Source organism: Mytilus trossulus, chromosome 13, assembly GCF_036588685.1.
Source record: "Mytilus trossulus isolate FHL-02 chromosome 13, PNRI_Mtr1.1.1.hap1, whole genome shotgun sequence".
In the NCBI taxonomy this organism is placed as follows: Eukaryota; Metazoa; Mollusca; class Bivalvia; order Mytilida; family Mytilidae; genus Mytilus; species Mytilus trossulus.
Window position 1 is genome coordinate 30,786,003 of NC_086385.1, and position 18,408 is coordinate 30,804,410.

General features: G+C 31.9%; 1 protein-coding gene across 2 annotated transcripts in view; it reads right to left on the reverse strand.

The window, feature by feature from the left end:
• The window catches only part of LOC134695490 (N-acetylneuraminate 9-O-acetyltransferase-like), a 34,940-nt gene that overhangs the window by 8,721 nt on the left and 7,811 nt on the right, over window positions 1–18,408 (reverse strand). Inside the window, exons 6-17 of one of the 2 annotated variants that reach the window (XM_063556767.1) lie at window positions 15,953–16,030; window positions 15,308–15,398; window positions 13,035–13,152; window positions 11,774–11,898; window positions 10,764–10,834; window positions 10,047–10,158; window positions 9,341–9,449; window positions 7,313–7,402; window positions 6,497–6,616; window positions 4,558–4,614; window positions 2,278–2,434; window positions 1,084–1,163 (exon numbers count right to left, since the gene is read on the reverse strand). In XM_063556767.1, coding sequence (XP_063412837.1) covers window positions 1,084–1,163; window positions 2,278–2,434; window positions 4,558–4,614; window positions 6,497–6,616; window positions 7,313–7,402; window positions 9,341–9,449; window positions 10,047–10,158; window positions 10,764–10,834; window positions 11,774–11,898; window positions 13,035–13,152; window positions 15,308–15,398; window positions 15,953–16,030 — 1,208 coding nt within the window. The remainder of the gene's footprint in view (window positions 1–1,083; window positions 1,164–2,277; window positions 2,435–4,557; window positions 4,615–6,496; window positions 6,617–7,312; window positions 7,403–9,340; window positions 9,450–10,046; window positions 10,159–10,763; window positions 10,835–11,773; window positions 11,899–13,034; window positions 13,153–15,307; window positions 15,399–15,952; window positions 16,031–18,408) is intronic. The other variant, XM_063556768.1, reaches the window with a different exon arrangement.

An 18,408-nucleotide genomic window follows, 5' to 3' on the forward strand; every position in this document is an offset into this window, starting at 1 on the left:
ACCTTAAAGCTAACAAGTTGTTGTTGTTGGCATTTGTTTTTGTATAGAAGTAGGTTCTTAACACTAAGGCAAAAACAAAATATATTGCTGTTTCCTGCTGCCAAGGCAAGTAAATCAGGGTCAGTAGGTCAAGGTTTTTGGGTTTTTTAAATTTAAATTTTTTATTTTTGCACTTCCTGTCAGATTTGCAGTCGGTTAAATGTCATGTTTGGTTAGAGGCCTGAACCCCAAAATTATATAATCCCTTTAAAGAAGCTCTAATTGAATAATCCTCCCAGTGCCAATGTTTTTACACCTTTATTATAGCACATGTGTGCTGGGAGCAGCCATTTCGATTGTTTGGGCCTTGTAAGAAATGGATCTGGATCGGACCAGAGATGATTTTTTTATGTATTTGAATATAAAGATCTAGGGTTTGAGTCAGGATTGGTTGGGAAACAGGAAACAGACGTATATTTTTTTTGTTTGGCCTAACAGTATGAAGACTTAATCACTTTGATTGGCTACTAGTATAAATACCACATGTTCAGATATTCTGTAAGATAAATTCGTTACATAGTGTGCTTAGTGACCTTTTATGATACATATCGGGCCAGTAAATTCAATACTGGGGATTAAAGCTTCGTTCTCACCACATATAGAATTTTTAAGTCAAAAAGTTTGTATTTTCAAATATTAAACAAAATTATTTGTGACTTAAAAAGAACAGATGCTCCGCAGGGCACAGCTTTATACGATTGCAGTGGTCGAACCCTGAACAGTTGGGGCAAGTATGGACACAACATTCAGGCTTGATACAGCTCTGAATTTGGATTGTGATAAAATAGTTGACACAGCAAAGGTTTCTAACACAGAATGAATGTGGTCTAATGAACTTAAAAAATATATTTTTTTTTGCTTTTGAGCAATACACTACGCTGTTGAATAAAAATCCCCTCACAAACACATGATACCAATATACGACCGCAAAAATTTTGCGGTTGTATAAAAACTCCATTTTGATATACAATATACATGGTTTTAAAAAAAGGAAAAATATCTCCTTTAAAGGTAGACAACTTTAATATACCTAGTCAAACATACCTCTGACATGTAAAACAAAGCTATCAATGTTATTAATATGACAAACTTGGCCACCATGTAGAAATAGTGTACTTTTCCGACTGAAAATAAAACAAAACAGAAATATTTATTATCTTATAGTACATGTAGTATAATTCTTAAAAATCTAATACAAATAATTCCCTTTCTTTACATGTGTAATCATGAAAATGCAAGATCTTTGATAGAGTACTTTTGGATTGGAGTGTCACTGATGAATCTTTTGTAGACAAAACGCGCGTCTGGCGTATATAAAAAATTTAGTCCTGGTATCTATGATGAGTTTATTCCTAACGCTTATAATTCAAAGGTTTGGTTGGCTTACTTGGTGTCTTTGAATGTTTGCTGAAGCATTAATTGTTATTAAGATTGACGTCTGCAATCAAAAGATAGGCGGTGCCTCAGCTTATATACATACATACTTAAAAACCAATGATATTTAGAGGTATAATTTATACAAGCTTAAACCCTGCCTATTTATTGATTGCAGATGTCAATCTTAATTGTTCTGGTGAATTGTTGTCTCATTGACAGTCATACCACATCTTCTCTTTTTCTTAGAAGGCTTAAAACCTGGTCTCCTATGCAGTATGAGCTTTGCTCATTGTTGAAAGCCGTACTGTGACCTAAAATTGTTAATGTTTGTGTCATTTTGGTCTTTTTGTGGGTAGTTGTCTCATTGGCAATCATACCAAATCTTCTTTTTTATATATCCATTACGGAAGTTAAACAGCATTGTCAGAACACTGTAAGTACGGACACACTATTTGATTTTTAATCAGAATGACAGTAGTTGTAATCTGCACTCAAAAGCTGTAGTTTCTGCACACAAGCATGACTGTAATGATAAATACAACAACTTTTAAAAATGTTCTAAAATTTATTGGAAATACTGTAAATTCAGAAATTATTTGGATGTTTTTATTATTGCGAAAAATGCGACAGAGTTATAATTGCAATAATATTTTTAAATTAATTAAATTGGATTTTTCTCAATATCGCAAAAACTAAAATCGTGTTTTAGTCTAAAATGACAAAATCGCAATAAAAAATGCATGCAAGAATTTCTGAATTAAAAGTAGAAAGAATTGGATTTTCGGAGTTTTAAATTTCAAAATCAATGCATACTCATCAATGAATCAATAACAAAAATATATCAATCCCATAATTCCTCACCTTCAGTTGAAGCTGCAGTTACATGGGGCCATATTGCCATGGTGACATACACAACAAGAAACCAGTAGGAAACCAGTGGCACAAAATAATAAAATTGGTATGGTCTGTTCATAACAAAACACAACACTATAACCAGGAAGTTTAAACGGAAAAGCACCTACAATATAAAAATAGAATGACAGAAAGAGTACATACATATTATTGAGATACTGTGGATTCATTTAGGTTGTGGGTACCAATTTTGGTGGATTGAGGAAAACCTGTGTTTTTCGTGGTTTTGACTTTCACTGCATGCAAAACCTTCATCAATTTTTCATTTGTTTTTCACCTGTACCCACAAAAATTGGTATCCAACCAATAATAATGAATACACAATAGAAGCAAAGCATATATATATACTATACATAAATTAAAATATAATGCAAATTTGGTTATTTTTGCAAGGGGGCTATCAATGCTTATTTCCTGAAAAAAAATAATAATTTTGAAAATTATTTCCTCTTGTGAATTTCATTTCTAATAGACATCAGAAACATAGGCAGGAAAGAAATAAAACAACTCACAAAAAAATTTAGTTCGTAAATCTTGAAATTTAATCAGCAAAAATAACCCTTTTACAGCAATTGATTGTTGACAGACTTTTATCCATAGGCAGATATTACATGCATAGATATAAATTGAATAATGATAAGACTAGAATATATTCTTATATACTGTAAGCTACCTGTATATGAAGGTAAAAAGACAGTTTTGGCCGAAGCCACTAGACTTTTTAATTCTATTATGCTCTGTTGTCTTGTATCTTTCTGCCCCTGATGCAACACAATTTCTGATTTGATATCAAAAAGACTTGAATTGAAATACTAAACATGGCTTCATTTATTGACAGACAATAAAAACGCTGTCTTACAGATTCTTCATGGTTTTTTTTAACAATTGTGACTTCTATGATATGTGTGCACTCAGTTGACATCACAGATGAGACAATAAACCAAACATTTACTACACTGTAGCTAAAGCAGATTTTATAATTTCCATCCATCCCTGAAAGGACCCCCCTAAAAAGAAAACCCAGTGATCATTTCTACTACCAATGGATGGAAGCAATAAAATCAATCTAACTTGCAGGCCTAGGTTAGTCACAAACAAGAATAATCCACAAATCAATTTTAATATACAAATAAATAACAGCAAGCGATTTGCTATACAGTATATAATATATGGGATATTCTTATATAAAGGGAAATAACTGAAGCTGACATCATATATAAGGGGAAATAACTGAAGCTGACATCATATACAAGGGGAAATAACTCTAGCTTACTTTCCATATAACTACAGCTGTCATCATACATGCAATAATGAATTAAACTATATATACATGCTTAACATGCTTAAGCATAAGCAATAATCTAAAATATGTAAATGAATCTCGTGCAATTTTAAATCATTACAATAAGCAAGTAACCCAATGTTATGTTCACATTCTGCACACTTCTGGTCCTTAACATTTATAGTCATATTTATGTAAACCTATTTCATATCATAATATACGGTGGATTTATTTATTTTTCGTGGGAAACAATTTTCGTGGATGAAAGAATAAATCATATGTTCGTGGATATTTAATTTTGTGGTTTTGTTAAAGTCTGCATACAAACCTTTACAAAATTTGTTATTCGTTGAACATTGAATTTCGTGTTTCAGCTGTCCCAACCAAATCCATGAAAATTGTTATCCAACAAAAAATAATGAATCCACAGTAATATTTTTCTTTCTTCAGAGAATTTGGTGTGAATGTTTGAATGTCCCTCTGGTATCTTTACCCTCTGTCCCTCTGGTATCTTTACCCTCTCTTTCAAACACAATATTGTTTGGACTTGTAAAAATGTCAATCAAAATTTCAATTATTTCAATTTGGATATTAATGTAAACTGCTAAAAAAGATGCAAAAAATATCAACAAGAAAGAAAAACAAGCGTACATAACAATATATGTTTCACTGAAGTGCACAGAACATAAAACATAAATGGGCTGTACCATTAAAATGAATGTAAATGGATTGGCTTGTATGTTGTCAAATTAAAGTCCAGTGGCAAATATTTCAGGCACATGAATTATAAAGATTAATGATTGCCAATTCAATCCAAATGGATCAAAAATGCATAATTATATTTGCATCTCAATATAGGACAGCATGGAAAACATGCCTTCCACCCCTGTTACATTCATTGGAATGGAATAGCCCTAAAGCTAGCGGTCAAGAAGTAACCCACTTACTTCCAGCATAATACGAAATGTGTTCTGTCGAGATTGCCAGTTTAAGCAGCCTCCCAACTGAAAATTTAGTATTATCTTAGATGAACAAATTTTTATATATTAAAAAACCTTAAGTTCACTTCAACTTCTTCGGTACAGGAGTAAAAACTGTTAAACAATAACTTATAGGTAAATCCCACATCAATAGTGATTATTTTTATTCTTTGGGTCCGCCACCATAAATTTTAATTGAAAAAAACTGTCTAATTTGAAAAATTCTACACAAATGAAAGAGTAAACAGTTGTTTATGTTGCAAGAACCCAAAGAACTAAAAATTTAAAAAGTATGACCGAATACTTTATTTCATTATTTAGACATGCTCTCATGTATATCATTATGTTGATAACTGACTTCAAAGCTATTCCAAGTAAAGTTGTATAGGGGATCATATGGAAGGCAAGTTTGACGACCCAAATTTCATTTGCTTGCACATAATTTAAGTAGCAAAATATCAGACAACATAGAAATTTCCTTATGACATCATCATGTTTTGGTCTTGAAAATCAGATAAATATTTGCCACTGGACTCTAAAACCTTTCATCATATCATTTAAAAGGATTTTAGCCCATTTAAGTGCCTCCCAACTCTCCAATACAAATTTCCAAAGTAATAAACCTCTTAAATGTACGCAACTGTATCAATATAGTTTCAAGTTTCACAAATGTTAGAGTGCAATCGATACCCCAATTTTGAATTTGTATGCTGTTGACACAAAAAAATTGAGACAAAAATGTGTTTCTAGTTACTTTTTGGAATCACAGTTGCCAACATTTGATGACTCTAACCAATAGAGATTGTTTTGCAAACATTGTCTGGTGAACAGGTCCCAAATTGATGCAAGTGGTAGCAAATCCCCTAAATAGGTGTGGAAAACAAATCCTTTAATTTTAATGTTCATTGGGTATAATACTCTGAAATTATGAACTCAATCAGTCAACTATAAGAACATATATACAACTCTTGTACAATGAGACATTACATCATGTTATATGGTATCATACTTAAAAAAACATGCTCCTCATCTATAAAATATACCCAACATGCGTCAAAGGCAAATTTTTACAAAACTGTCCACTGAAATAGCCATTCAATTATTTTTTACAGTCAGTCTAAATTGAACATAAAAAATTGTGAAAAATATGTTGAAACCATGTAGGATATTAAAACAAAAGAATATCTTTTTAAACTGGATAAAGTATCTATCATTTCTATACAACCTTAAAAGTGGACAAGGGTCAAATCAAATCCAAATACAATGAAGTTTTAATACAAAAAGGGTTAGTGTACACAACACAAAATTTCAAAGACAATTTATGATTGATTGATTAACAGGTTTTAAAACTTTTTTCAGCATTCTCATTTGTATTGTGGGAGGAGGCCTGAGTGCCCAGAGAAAACTAATAATCCTAGTCATTTAAGATTGGAGTCAAGACCTGTAATGTGTTGGATTCAACCTCACAGGTTAGTAATAAAAGAGTTCAACTACTTAGACCCCATGGCCATTGGAACCTCTCAATAAGAAATAACTAAATATCAAAGTAACATTTTTTTTCACATCTATGTATTAAATCATACAATTTCTGTGATGAATGCTGATCTGACATACATTCTTAAAGGAATCAACGTTTTTTTTATGAATAAAGTAATGATCAATTTAGACTGACTGTAACTATTCATTCTGATCTTATTCAGACTCCATCTTCTAGCCTCCTCTTCAATACCAAATTCCTTAAATATTGAAATTGTTTTCCCATATTAATAAAGAAAGGAAATAATTTTTCAAAAGTTAGTATAAGCTTGCCACTAAAATTGAATGAAACTTTCTGTCCATTTAACCTTAAAAAGTTAGAATAAATTTGCTACTCAAATTTCTTATAGTTAGCCCCTTAAAGACTTACCATACTGCATCGGTATAAACTGTACTCTCCTTTCTTCCAGAAGAATGAAAAATGGCCGAAACCAGTCAGAAATAAGTATGAGGAAACAAGTACTCGTATCTGCATGTAGATCGGCAAAACCTGAAATAAATCATTTGCTTAAGTGGGTACCAATTTTAGAGGATACAGGAAAAGTTGCGTTTTCCTGTATACTAGATATTGTAATGTTTGCAAAACTTTGTAAACAAGCCTAATTGTTTTACATTGTCTTATCAGGGCCTTTTATGGCTGACTATGCTGTATGGGCTTTGCTCATTGTTGAAGGCTTTACAGTGACCTATAGTTGTTAATGTCTGTGACATTTTGGTCTTTTGTGGATAGTTGTCTCATTGGCAATCATACCACATCTTCTTTTTTATACTATCAACAATTTATGAGTATGTTGGGAGTAGATCTTGCCTATTGACTACTTTGAGGTCATACAAAATATCCTGTTAAGAGTGTCAACAAAATTGCATCAAAACAGGTGTATTCCATTGTATTTTCTGCTTCATTTTTATGAAATGTCAATGTAATAAAAAGTGCAACTGACCCAAGAAAACAACTGCTATGTATAGTTTTGCTTTATCATTGTCATTATTGTTCCTTTTCTGAGTTCTTTCTTTAACTATTATGTGAAGAAACACCACTCATGACATGTTCATTATGTAAGTAAATTTTGTTTTGCTCATGTGTTGAGTTATTCTATACTTGTATTGTTGGATTTAAATTTTGAGTAAATGTTGGGGTTTTTTTTCAAACAAAATAATGACACATTGAGAAGTTACCAATGCTTACCTTACTGGCTCCAGTTAAATGGTAAATTAATATAACAAGCTGCATCCAACCTTTCCATTCGTCAGTCTGGTCTCTATGTAACACTACAGTCTGAACATATAGAAACATGAATAAACTTCCTTCAGTTTTGATTTGTGACCCAAATTTTATTTGCCTAATTGATTAATGACTATTGAACAGCAGTAAACTACAGAACAAGAATGTGTTCAAAGTACATGGATGCCCCACTTGCACTATCATTTTCCATGTTCAATGGACCAAAAATCTAATTTGGCATTAAAATTAGAAAGATCATACCATAGGGAACATGTGTACTAAGTTTCAAGTTGATTGGACTTCAACTTCATCAAAAACTACCTTGACTAAATTTTTTAACCTGAGTTGGGCCAGACAAACAAATGCACAGATGGATGAACAAATGAAAGGACGGATGAATGAACGCACAAACAGACGAACAGATGCACAGACCAGAAAACGTAATGCCCCTCTACTATCATAGGTGGGGCATAAATAGTTATCAAAGGTACCAGGATTATAATTTAATACGCCAGACGCGCGTTTCGTCTATATAAGACTCATCAGTGACGCTCATATCAAAATATTTATAAAGCCAAACAAGTACAAAGTTGAAGAGCATTGAGTATCCAAAATTCCAAAAAGTTGTGCCAAATACGGCTAAGGTAATCTATGCCTGGGATAAGAAAATCCTTAGTTTTTCGAAAAATTCAAATTTTTGTGACAGGAAATTTATAAAAATGACCACATTATTGATATTCATGCTTCACAGTTTAAGTAATTTATTCAACAGGTTAGGAAACATTTTTTTTTAGTCAAAATCTTGAAAATAATGTGTTTTGATGGTTTAATTTCCAATGTATTGTAAAAATTAACCAAACGAAAATGTTTAAAATACATTGGTCGATTCTGAAATGTTTGGAAATAAGTTGGCTGTTTCAACAAATGATAAGTTGCAGAATCTTTTTAAGAAATTGAATTTGTCCTAAAATTGTTGTAGTAAAATAACTCATAGGGTTTTCAGATCCTTGTATAAAGCAAAGTTTATACAAAGGATCTATATTTTTCAGGTTGTGATATATTTTCACTGAGCAGCCATGACGCAGGAAAGTTTGCTGAAAAAAGAATGTGTCCCCAGGATACGGATGCCCCACTTGCACTATCCTTTTCTATGTTCAGTAGACAGTGAAATTGAGGTCAGAACTCTAATTTGACATTAAAATTAGAAAATCATATCATAATGAACATATATACTAAGTTTAAGGTTGATTGGACTTCAACTTCATCAAAAACTACCTCGGCCAAAAACTTTAACCTGAAACTGGACAGACACAAAACGAACGGACGGACAAATAGACCCACAGACCAGAAAACATAATGCCCCTCTACTATTGGAGGTGGGGCATAAAAAGTATTAAACCCTAACAATTTATCAGTAAACTACCATTTTTCTAACTTGAGTGTTAATAAATTGCTCAATTTCATCAATATGTCTGTCTGAAGAAACCAGATATGTTCAGTGGTTGAACTTATCTAGTGTCATTTCATTTTTAAGTTTTGGCCCTGTTTAAGGTGGTACCCAATACTCATGATACTTTCACTTAAATAAATTTGGCTAGTTTAATTTTCATTAAATTTTGACAAAGTATTTACTATGACCCTTTGACAAAGATATTAAAATTTCAAAATATTTGAACCAACAATTTTATCAGAAAAATTACACTGGTGACATAGTTTTTTGAGAGACACTAATTTTGATCATTGAGAAGCTTAATATTCTCTCAACAACATAATTTGATTAAAACGTTAAGCTGATTTTACAGAGTTTTCACCCTGTAGTGTTAGGTACCACCTTAATTTAACTTTCTGTTGCTTCCGTAATTTTCATCTTCTTATAGTTCAAGGCAATGCTCATACTTGCAAAATCTATGTAGTAGAATCTGAATAATTGGAATTTTGTCATGTACATTTACACCATAAATTGAACTTTTTAACCTTCAAAGAACCACATACCTGTTCTGTACTCTCTGTGAAGAAGAATCCCAGGATCATCACATAAGCAAATGGTAGGAAGAAGTTCACATGTGTGTAGTACTTATTCTCCTTCATAAAGAAGTTGGTTCTGTAAATATATATAAAACATTACAATTCATATATCTTTCTATATACATAAATCTAACAATCAAATTTGTTTTAATTTATTACGCCTGTTGGAATTAAGCTGGCAAATTCCAAAAAAAATTGTATAGAATCATAGATCTAATGAATGATCCTAATTATCAGTCAAAGAAGTTTTAGGAAACAAACATGTTGTAACAAATACTCAATTGAAGAAACGAAGACATTTTAAACTAAGCATGTCTATTATATATCTATTAAGTGGATGTGTCATGTGGTGGTGGTTAATGTTAAAAATTCTAACATTTTTTGTAATTTCTGATATATCCGAGTTATAATTTTTGATCTAAGTTACTTCCCCTTGTTTAATTATAATTTCTGATCTTAGTTACTTCCCCTTGTTAAGTCATAATTTCTGATTTGAGTTGCTTCCCCTTGTTTAGTCATAATTTCTAATCTTAATTACTTCCCCTTGTTAAGTCATAATTTCTGATCTGAGTTGCTTCCCCTTGTTAAGTCATAATTTCTAATCTGAATTACTTCCCCTTGTTTAGTCATAATTTCTGATCTGAGTTACTTCCCCTTGTTTAGTCATACGTACCTATCACACAGATACACATATCCCATAATCATTCCAAGTTTGGCTAGTGATACCGTAACTTCATATAGAGCTTCATACGGTTCTTTTGGTGCTCCATTTTTGTTTCCATTTTCTGTGAAATAAAATATAGATGTTTTAGGCATAAATCAGTACATTATATTTCATAATTTCAATAGATATATGAAAGATGTGGTATGAGTGCCAATGAGACAACACTCTATCCAAGACGCAATTCGTAAAAGATAAACCATTAAAGGTCAAAGTGCGTTCTTCAACACGGAGCCAACTACATTATTAATTGTAATTCTTTCTCAATTATATTTAATGATGTTTATTTCTGACATAGTCACCATGACAAGAAAGAACAAATATCCAGCAGTTTTTATGCTTAGCATACATCTACTCATTACTCAAGTTGTCGTATCCAAAAAAAACAGGCAGTAGGTATCTCATATTATTTTAATTATTTGGATTTTGTCATGTCCTATTATAGCTGACTATACAATGTGAGATTTATAGTTTTACTCATTGTTGAAGGCTGTACAGTAACCAATAGTTGATTTCATCCTCTTCCTTTGTTTTCTAGTGGATAATTGTTTCATTGACAATCATACCACATCTCCTTCTTTTTTTTCTGCATTTACCATTATTCACATTATTCAGAAACTCAGAGCAAAAGTAAGGAATCAAAATGACTTAAACTGATAATGGATTTACCTGTTCTTGGCTTTATACCATTTCTTGGAAGTCTTCTCTTGTAGACAAACAAAGCTATGGCAGATACAAAGCTGAAAAGTATAACAAGAAACACTTATCTAAAGAATACAAACTTAAAATTAGAGGCAATAGGTGTTCATTTATATTCAAATCTCATAAATCCATTCAACACATGAAACAGAATATAACTTGATTGCAACCATCAAAACCCCGATTGACAAGGACAACTCTTCAAAATTTAAGATACTGCTATATTTTAATAAGCTCTTTGTTTTGCACTAGTTGTTATATTTAGCTTTTAAAGTATGTACTTCCATGTTTTTGTTATAGGCATGTCTGTTGAAAGTCTGAGGCTTTTGTTTAATGTAGGCAAGGGCATGTAGGATGAACACTTCCCTAACTTCTGTAAATTCAGAAATTATTGTGATGTTTTTATTATTATGAGAAATGCGACACGGTTATAATCGCAATAATTAAAACTCGCAATTTTGAAATTTTTTATATGAATTAAATAGGATTTTCTAAATGTCACAAAAATTAAAATCGCATTTTAGGCTAAAATGGCAATAATAATTGCATGCAATAATTTCTGAATTTACAGTAACTATTCCCGACCAAATAAAATGATTTCATATCACAGATATTCTATAGAGAAGACATGAGCATGTATCTATTTTTATTTCTATTTTCATAAATTGGCATTTTATCTTTTAAAATCATGTATGATAACTTTTAATCTTCTTGACTCAGATTTGTTTTTCTCAATACAAAGTAAAATGCAAAAAAGATGACATTGTAAGCTAATGTCCTTGACATTGCCTCTGAAAATAGCAATAATCTATTCTACCATGGACTCGTCTACATTTATGGTCAAGTTTCAACAATGTATTTGATCTCATTGCAATTATCCTTAATTTGAGGTTATAGGAAGACAGGTTTTATAAATAGTCTCTAAACAACATCCTGGTCTTTTAACTGATCACATGGTATATTTCACAGACGACACTCACCAGACAAGGAAGAAAGCTGCTGTAATAATCTGTACTGTGGTAGCTGTCTCTGGACTACGACAACATGTCCCATCATTATAATTCATATGATCATTACAGTACTTATTTAACAATATCTGCACATCCTGAAAAAAAAACAACCAATGTGTCCCATCATTATAGTTCATATGATCGTTACAGTACATATTTAACAATATCTGCACATCCTGAAAAACAAAACAAACAACATGTCCCATCATTATAGTTCATATGATCGTTACAGTACATGTTTAACAATATCTGCACATCCTGAAAAACAAAACAAACAACATGTCCCATCATTATAGTTCATATGATCGTTACAGTACATGTTTAACAATATCTGCACATCCTGAAAAAAAAAAAAAACAATGTGTCCCATCATTATAGTTCATATGATTGTTACAGTACATATTTAACAATATCTGCACATCCTGAAAAACACAACAAACAACATTTATTGAAGTGTTAGGTCAGATTTAAAAACAAAAACGTAAAAGACTTTTAACTGCAGACATCTATGTCTTGCAAGAAAATGTTAATTAGCAATCAAAGGACCTTTGACATTCAATATATGGCAAATTTAAAGGAACAGAATGTATTGGGGTGTAAGTCTTCTTGAATATGAGATGTGTTTTTAGGATAAATGACTTTTTGGATGGAAGGCAACTACCCAACCTGATATGTTCCGCATATGTGCATGATTTTTAATACAAATATGAAAATAATTTTATCGTATCATACATTTTTGAACAAGACATATTTTTTTCTTTGTGTAAGTCATGCTGTCTGAACCACAAGTGTTTAAATTATTGATTATATAAAAGGGCCGTGGATTTGAATATTTCTGAAACACACATGACCTCATACCTTTATAAATAACTCATTTTAAACATATTCATTTATAGTGAATTGAGAAACAAGTTTTGCAACTTATATAAATCCCTTTCCACTTTGCGGGTGCGAGTGCTGCCTTGTAACGGCATTAGCCTACTCTTTTTTTGAAATCTTCAAGGGTGTCAAGAGGTATGGCTCTCTCTTAACACGGGTCAGCCATTTATCTTCCCTTTCCGACGGACTATCATTGTTTCCTCAGGACCATATTCACAAATGGTGTCAAGGGAGAGCCAAACATTCAGTTCCTGAAATTTTCATCCTGGAACGGGAATCGAACCAGGAAGCTTTGTGTTAGTAGTCCGATGCACAAACCACTACACCACAGCTCTCTATATAAATAACTTACCAGTTGTAGTGCTGGCTTAGATATATGTAGCCCATCGTCGGGTATATTTTTTGCAGGTTGTCTGATTCCTTGGGCTACAAGTCTAGAGGAACTCCATACCTTAGCCTGGCTCTCATCTCTATTGTTAAAATAAGAAAACAAAACAACATTGAAATCCTTCAGTAAAATATAACCTTTTTAACAATTTTTCAAATTTACTTGCTAAGGCTAAATATTTATTTTGACCCTTTGACAAAAGCATAATTTAAAAAAAAAAACTTGAAACACACACTTTATTCGTACCCATTGCATATATAGAAGTTTGACAAACACTAATTTTTATTATTGAGAAGCTTAATTTTTCCTTAATCATTTCTAATAGAACGAGATAAAAATGTTCAGCTGATTTTTAAAGAGTTATCTCCCTGTAGTGTTATGTACCATCTTACGATTGCAAATTTTTGTTTGTGTAAAATCTCAACATGGTTTTCAAAATAAGTTTTAAAAAATCATTTTTTTTATCGTTTAATACAGCAAATGGTTCAGGAGTCTTTTTTTATATAATATCTTTGTTATATTATTTTATAACACATGTGAACATTGCTGAACCCAATACTTTGACCTGTTGATGTTCATTTGAGTTTATTATAAGGTTACTGGCCTATTGATGTAACACATACATCATTTCATGTAAAGGGATGCCTTTAGGCAATACCAGTACTAACTATAACTTTCTGGTGCTGTAAATCATGTAAATTTAAGGTGGTACCTAACACTTTCACTAAAATTAATTTGGCTAATTTAATTTTCATAAAACTTAAACAAAGTATTTACTTTGACCCTTTGACAAAAATATAAAAATTTTAAAAAATTGACAAACACTAATTTTGATCATTGAGAAGCTTATTATTTGCTTAACAACATAACATAATTAAAACGTTTAGCTGATTTTACAGAGTTATCTCCCTGTAGTGTTAGGTACCACCTTAAGGAGGCTCGCAGATATAAGATTTTCAGAAAAAAAATAAAAATTTAATTTTCATTACAAATTTTATAAATTACCGTATGTAGTTGTTACCTTATCATATGGCACAAAAATCATTCCAAAAAATCAATTTGTGTTGGCCCCAGATGACTTTTAAAATGTAGATATCATTAAAAATGCTCCAAATTATATCCCTTTGGTGCAAAAATGCCCTTTTTTGGCATTAAAATTGAAATATCTTTTTTTACTCATCGGTGACCTATTTTTTTTTATTATTGTTTTCAAATAAGATATACATAAACTAAATAATTGTAAAATTTAAGCGATTTCTGTAATTAGGTTCTTTTTTTATTTCGATATTACCTCTTTTTCTCCTATTAGTTCAACAGAAAAAGAGTACCTTTTTCAAAAATGTATGTTTCTTTCGATGGCAGATTGTGAGCATAAATGATCAGTGACCCCTCTTTTTTATTTTATTTTTCTATAAGGTATAAGATAAAGTTCATTTATAGAAAAAAGTAGGGAAATCTTATATTAAATAAAAAAAAATGATTTAAACCCGCGAGCCCCCTTAATCAACACAAACACAACAAATTGAAAGCAAACTGTTTTATACTGATAAGTGTTAGACCTATAAATTCAGGCTGTCCCAAACTGTTTTATGGTTTGTCTGACTGAAAAAGAAATTGAACCTTTTCTTCTATATTTTCAACCTCTAAAAAATCTCCATCTTTCCATCTGACTGATTGAATTTTTAACAAGATATCTTGTTGATCAGAAAGAGATTGGGAAACACTGTAAAGTCAATACATTTAGGAGATAACTGTATTGTATTTAAAGCTCCGACGGAATCAATTGGGGATTTGATGGTCGCAAATTAAATTTACTGGCGACACGTTAGCGGAGACAGTAAACGGGTATTTGCGCCCATCAAATCCCCAATTGATGCCGTCAGAGCTTAAAATACAATATTGTTATCTCCATTCTAATGAAACTGACAGAAAACAACATTAAAACATGTATTCAAAATCTGTCATTTGCCGTCTGCGCTTGCGCGTACGTCCCATAGCATCAATTGTCAATTGTTGCTATGTAAAGAAGTGACGTTATCCAATCAAAATGAACGTTACAAACGTTGTTGCATTAGAATTAGTAATACTTACAATAAATCTATAGCCACTTTGTTATACTGGTCTATTTGTCTGTTAGTTATCATGGATCTTTAGTAATACTTACAATAAATCTATAGCCACTTTGTAATACTGGTCTATTTGTGTGTTAGTTATCATGGATATTTAGTAATACTTACAATAAATCTATAGCCACTTTGTTATACTGGTCTATTTGTCTGTTAGTTATCATGGATCTGTTTAGACCTAGTCTATTTTCATCAACAGGGTCTGATAACAGAAGGAAACGAAAAACATTTATAAATTCAAAGTCAAAATAATTTCTGATACATTTTTATTTGCTAATATCAAATTTTAAGATTTAAATTAAATGGTCTTTCAAACGTTGTTACTGTTTCATTATTTGCTACCATCAAGGAACCTTATAATTTGTTTTTCAGCCAATACTTACATTATTGGACTTCTCATATGTACAAAATCCATGAAATTTGTTTTACTTTTTTGGAATCGAGGGTCACTGATAAGTATTTTGTAGACCGACGTACGTCTGCCGTAAATACAAAATTTGAAACTTGGTATCTATGATGAGTTTATTTATCCGCAAATAATAAGTATATTTCCTGATTCAATCCCCGACTACCTTACATGGACAACCCTCCTTCATCTAGTTTTATATCACATTTGCATTACTTAAAAAATATTTAAAATATTGTACTCATTCTTTTTAAAAATAATCATAAATATCAAAATAAATAGCCATTTCTCCATCTGGCTCTATAAACTTTTTCTATTCATAGCTATACATTTTCAAGTACATGTACTACCTTGTAACATCCATATGATATCTGTATTCTTGTCAGCTTTCAAGTTCTTAAATAATGGTTGTATCATAGTTAGATTTACTGAAAACAGAGATAAAATACTATACAGTCAAACCTGATTAAACCGGACCCTGATTAAACCGGTTTCCTGTCCATTCCGGCCGAAAATGAAAGGCCCATATTTTTTCATTCAAAGTCTTTGTTAAAATACCCTTTGTAAACCGGACCCTGTGTATTCCGAATTCCGGTCTAATTATGAAGTCCCAATACTCTTAATTACATTAATTATTACCTGTCAAAACCGGTTTGTCTAATTAATTTCAATGATCGATATGCAATCAAAACATATTTGATAACCAATTAGTCAGGTGTCAAACTGTGAACCTACAATCGTACAGTAGTGAGCTGTATTATTTATCAAAACATTATAAACGTGTCAATTAAACGAAAAGACACACCGAATATATCTCGAATTAAACTTACGTTTTAACTTGGATAATCAAGTTAAAATCGCGGAGTAGGAAATTCACATCGTGATTTCGAAATCCTGGGTTCCCTGTTGTGAACCCCTAAATACATGACCTTGATAATGAAAAACTCCCGGATGACAACAATCAATGGATATTTTACACTGTACGACAACGTTTCGAAAGTGATGAAATTACGTTTGATAATATTCTGGCTTTTTAATCGGCCATTCCAACATTTCAAATTATTGATCATGGAAGTAAATCGAAACTCTCGTCTTACAATCCAAACAGCGCGAGCATTATGATGCAAATGCAAACAATGAAAAACGAAGTGAAAGTATTTTAATTTATCAGATATAATTTACAATCAGAAAGAACTTTTACATGCAAAATGTTGGACGTCACAAGTTATTAACTTCTGGTCAAAACGGAAACCTGAATAAACCGGCTCACTATCCAAACCGGCCCTTTTTCATAGTCCCGTAGCCGGCCGGTTTATACAGGTTTTACTGTATATATATCTAATGCACTAATATTTCATCTTTGCATTAAAAAATAATACTATAACAAATTAACAATGAAAACTGCAGAATCTGTGCTCTAATATTTTTCCTAAAAAGACGTTAAAGGTAGCATTTTTTTGTATTCTAAATCATTTTAAAAAACAATTAATGATGATAGAGTTTTGGTAGACTCTTTTTATTGCAAGGTTTTTTTTTAAACATTTTTAAACTACACCCTATTCCGACCAGTCATGAATTTATATTGATACATTTTGCACAGCTGTGTGGATGTCAAACTTAAGCACAGAGTTTTACTGATGTACAAAATATTGAGGGAATGTGTCCATGGGAGACAGATGATCCTCACATGAATTTGTAACGTTATAAAGGGACATTACTCTGAAATTGATCAAAGTTTGGTGGTAACTAGCGTTGTGTACAAGTTTCGTGACATTTGGTTGAGACACAGAAACAAAAAAAAATCAGCATTTTTTTCCATTTATAAAGGGACCTAGCTCTAGAAAGGTAAAAGTGATGCTACCCAAATTCAAACTTGATTAGTGTTTCAAGGGTAATTAAGGAGTCATCACATACACATTCATTCCACAGATTGGAATCCTCTGAACAAACTAATTTTCACAATTTTTTATGAAATGTCCCAAATATATCGAACTTGAATTAAGATCTTTATACCAATAAGTGAAGAAAGAGGTATAGGGGGGAGGGTTGAGATCTCATAACATGTTTAACCCCGCTTCATTTTTGCGCCTGTCCCAAGTCAGGAGCCTCTGGCCTATGTTAGTTTTGTATTATTTTAATCTTAGTTTCTTGTGTACAATTTGGAAATTAGTATGGCGTTCATTATCAATGAACTAGTATATATTTGTTAAGGGGCCAGCTGAAGGACGCCTCCAGGTGTGGGAATTTCTCACTACATTGAAGACCTGTTGGTGACCTTCTGCCATACCTGTCAACTCACCCGTTTTTTTGCGGGTGACACCCGTTATTTTCACCTCTCACCCGGGAGTTTTTCTTTACCCGGTGGGTCCCGGGAATTTCTAACATTACCCGTTTCACCCGGATTTCTGACCGGAATTGTTTCCGGTATTTAGAAGTAATACGACCTTCGGTTTTATCGGTCTTTTTCATTGTAACCAAAAGTCAAAATGTAGGACTTGTTTACCTGAGCTACGTAACGATATTTTCAACAAGCTACAAGATGAGTTCAGTGACTATCAGTTGACCCCATTAGATGAACTTCCACTTTGCACTTCCCCTGAAACTGACATTGGTACATTTTGGGGAGAAATGTCCAAGTTGCATGACATTTTTCTTAACAAGCCAAGATTTTTTGTTTTGTCAAAACTTGCTAAAACATTACTGGTTTTGCCAAACAGCAATGCAGACAGTGAGAGGGCATTTTCTTTAGTAAAATAAATAGCTACAGAGTTTAGGGCTGATCTTAATAAGGATACACTGTGTGCTC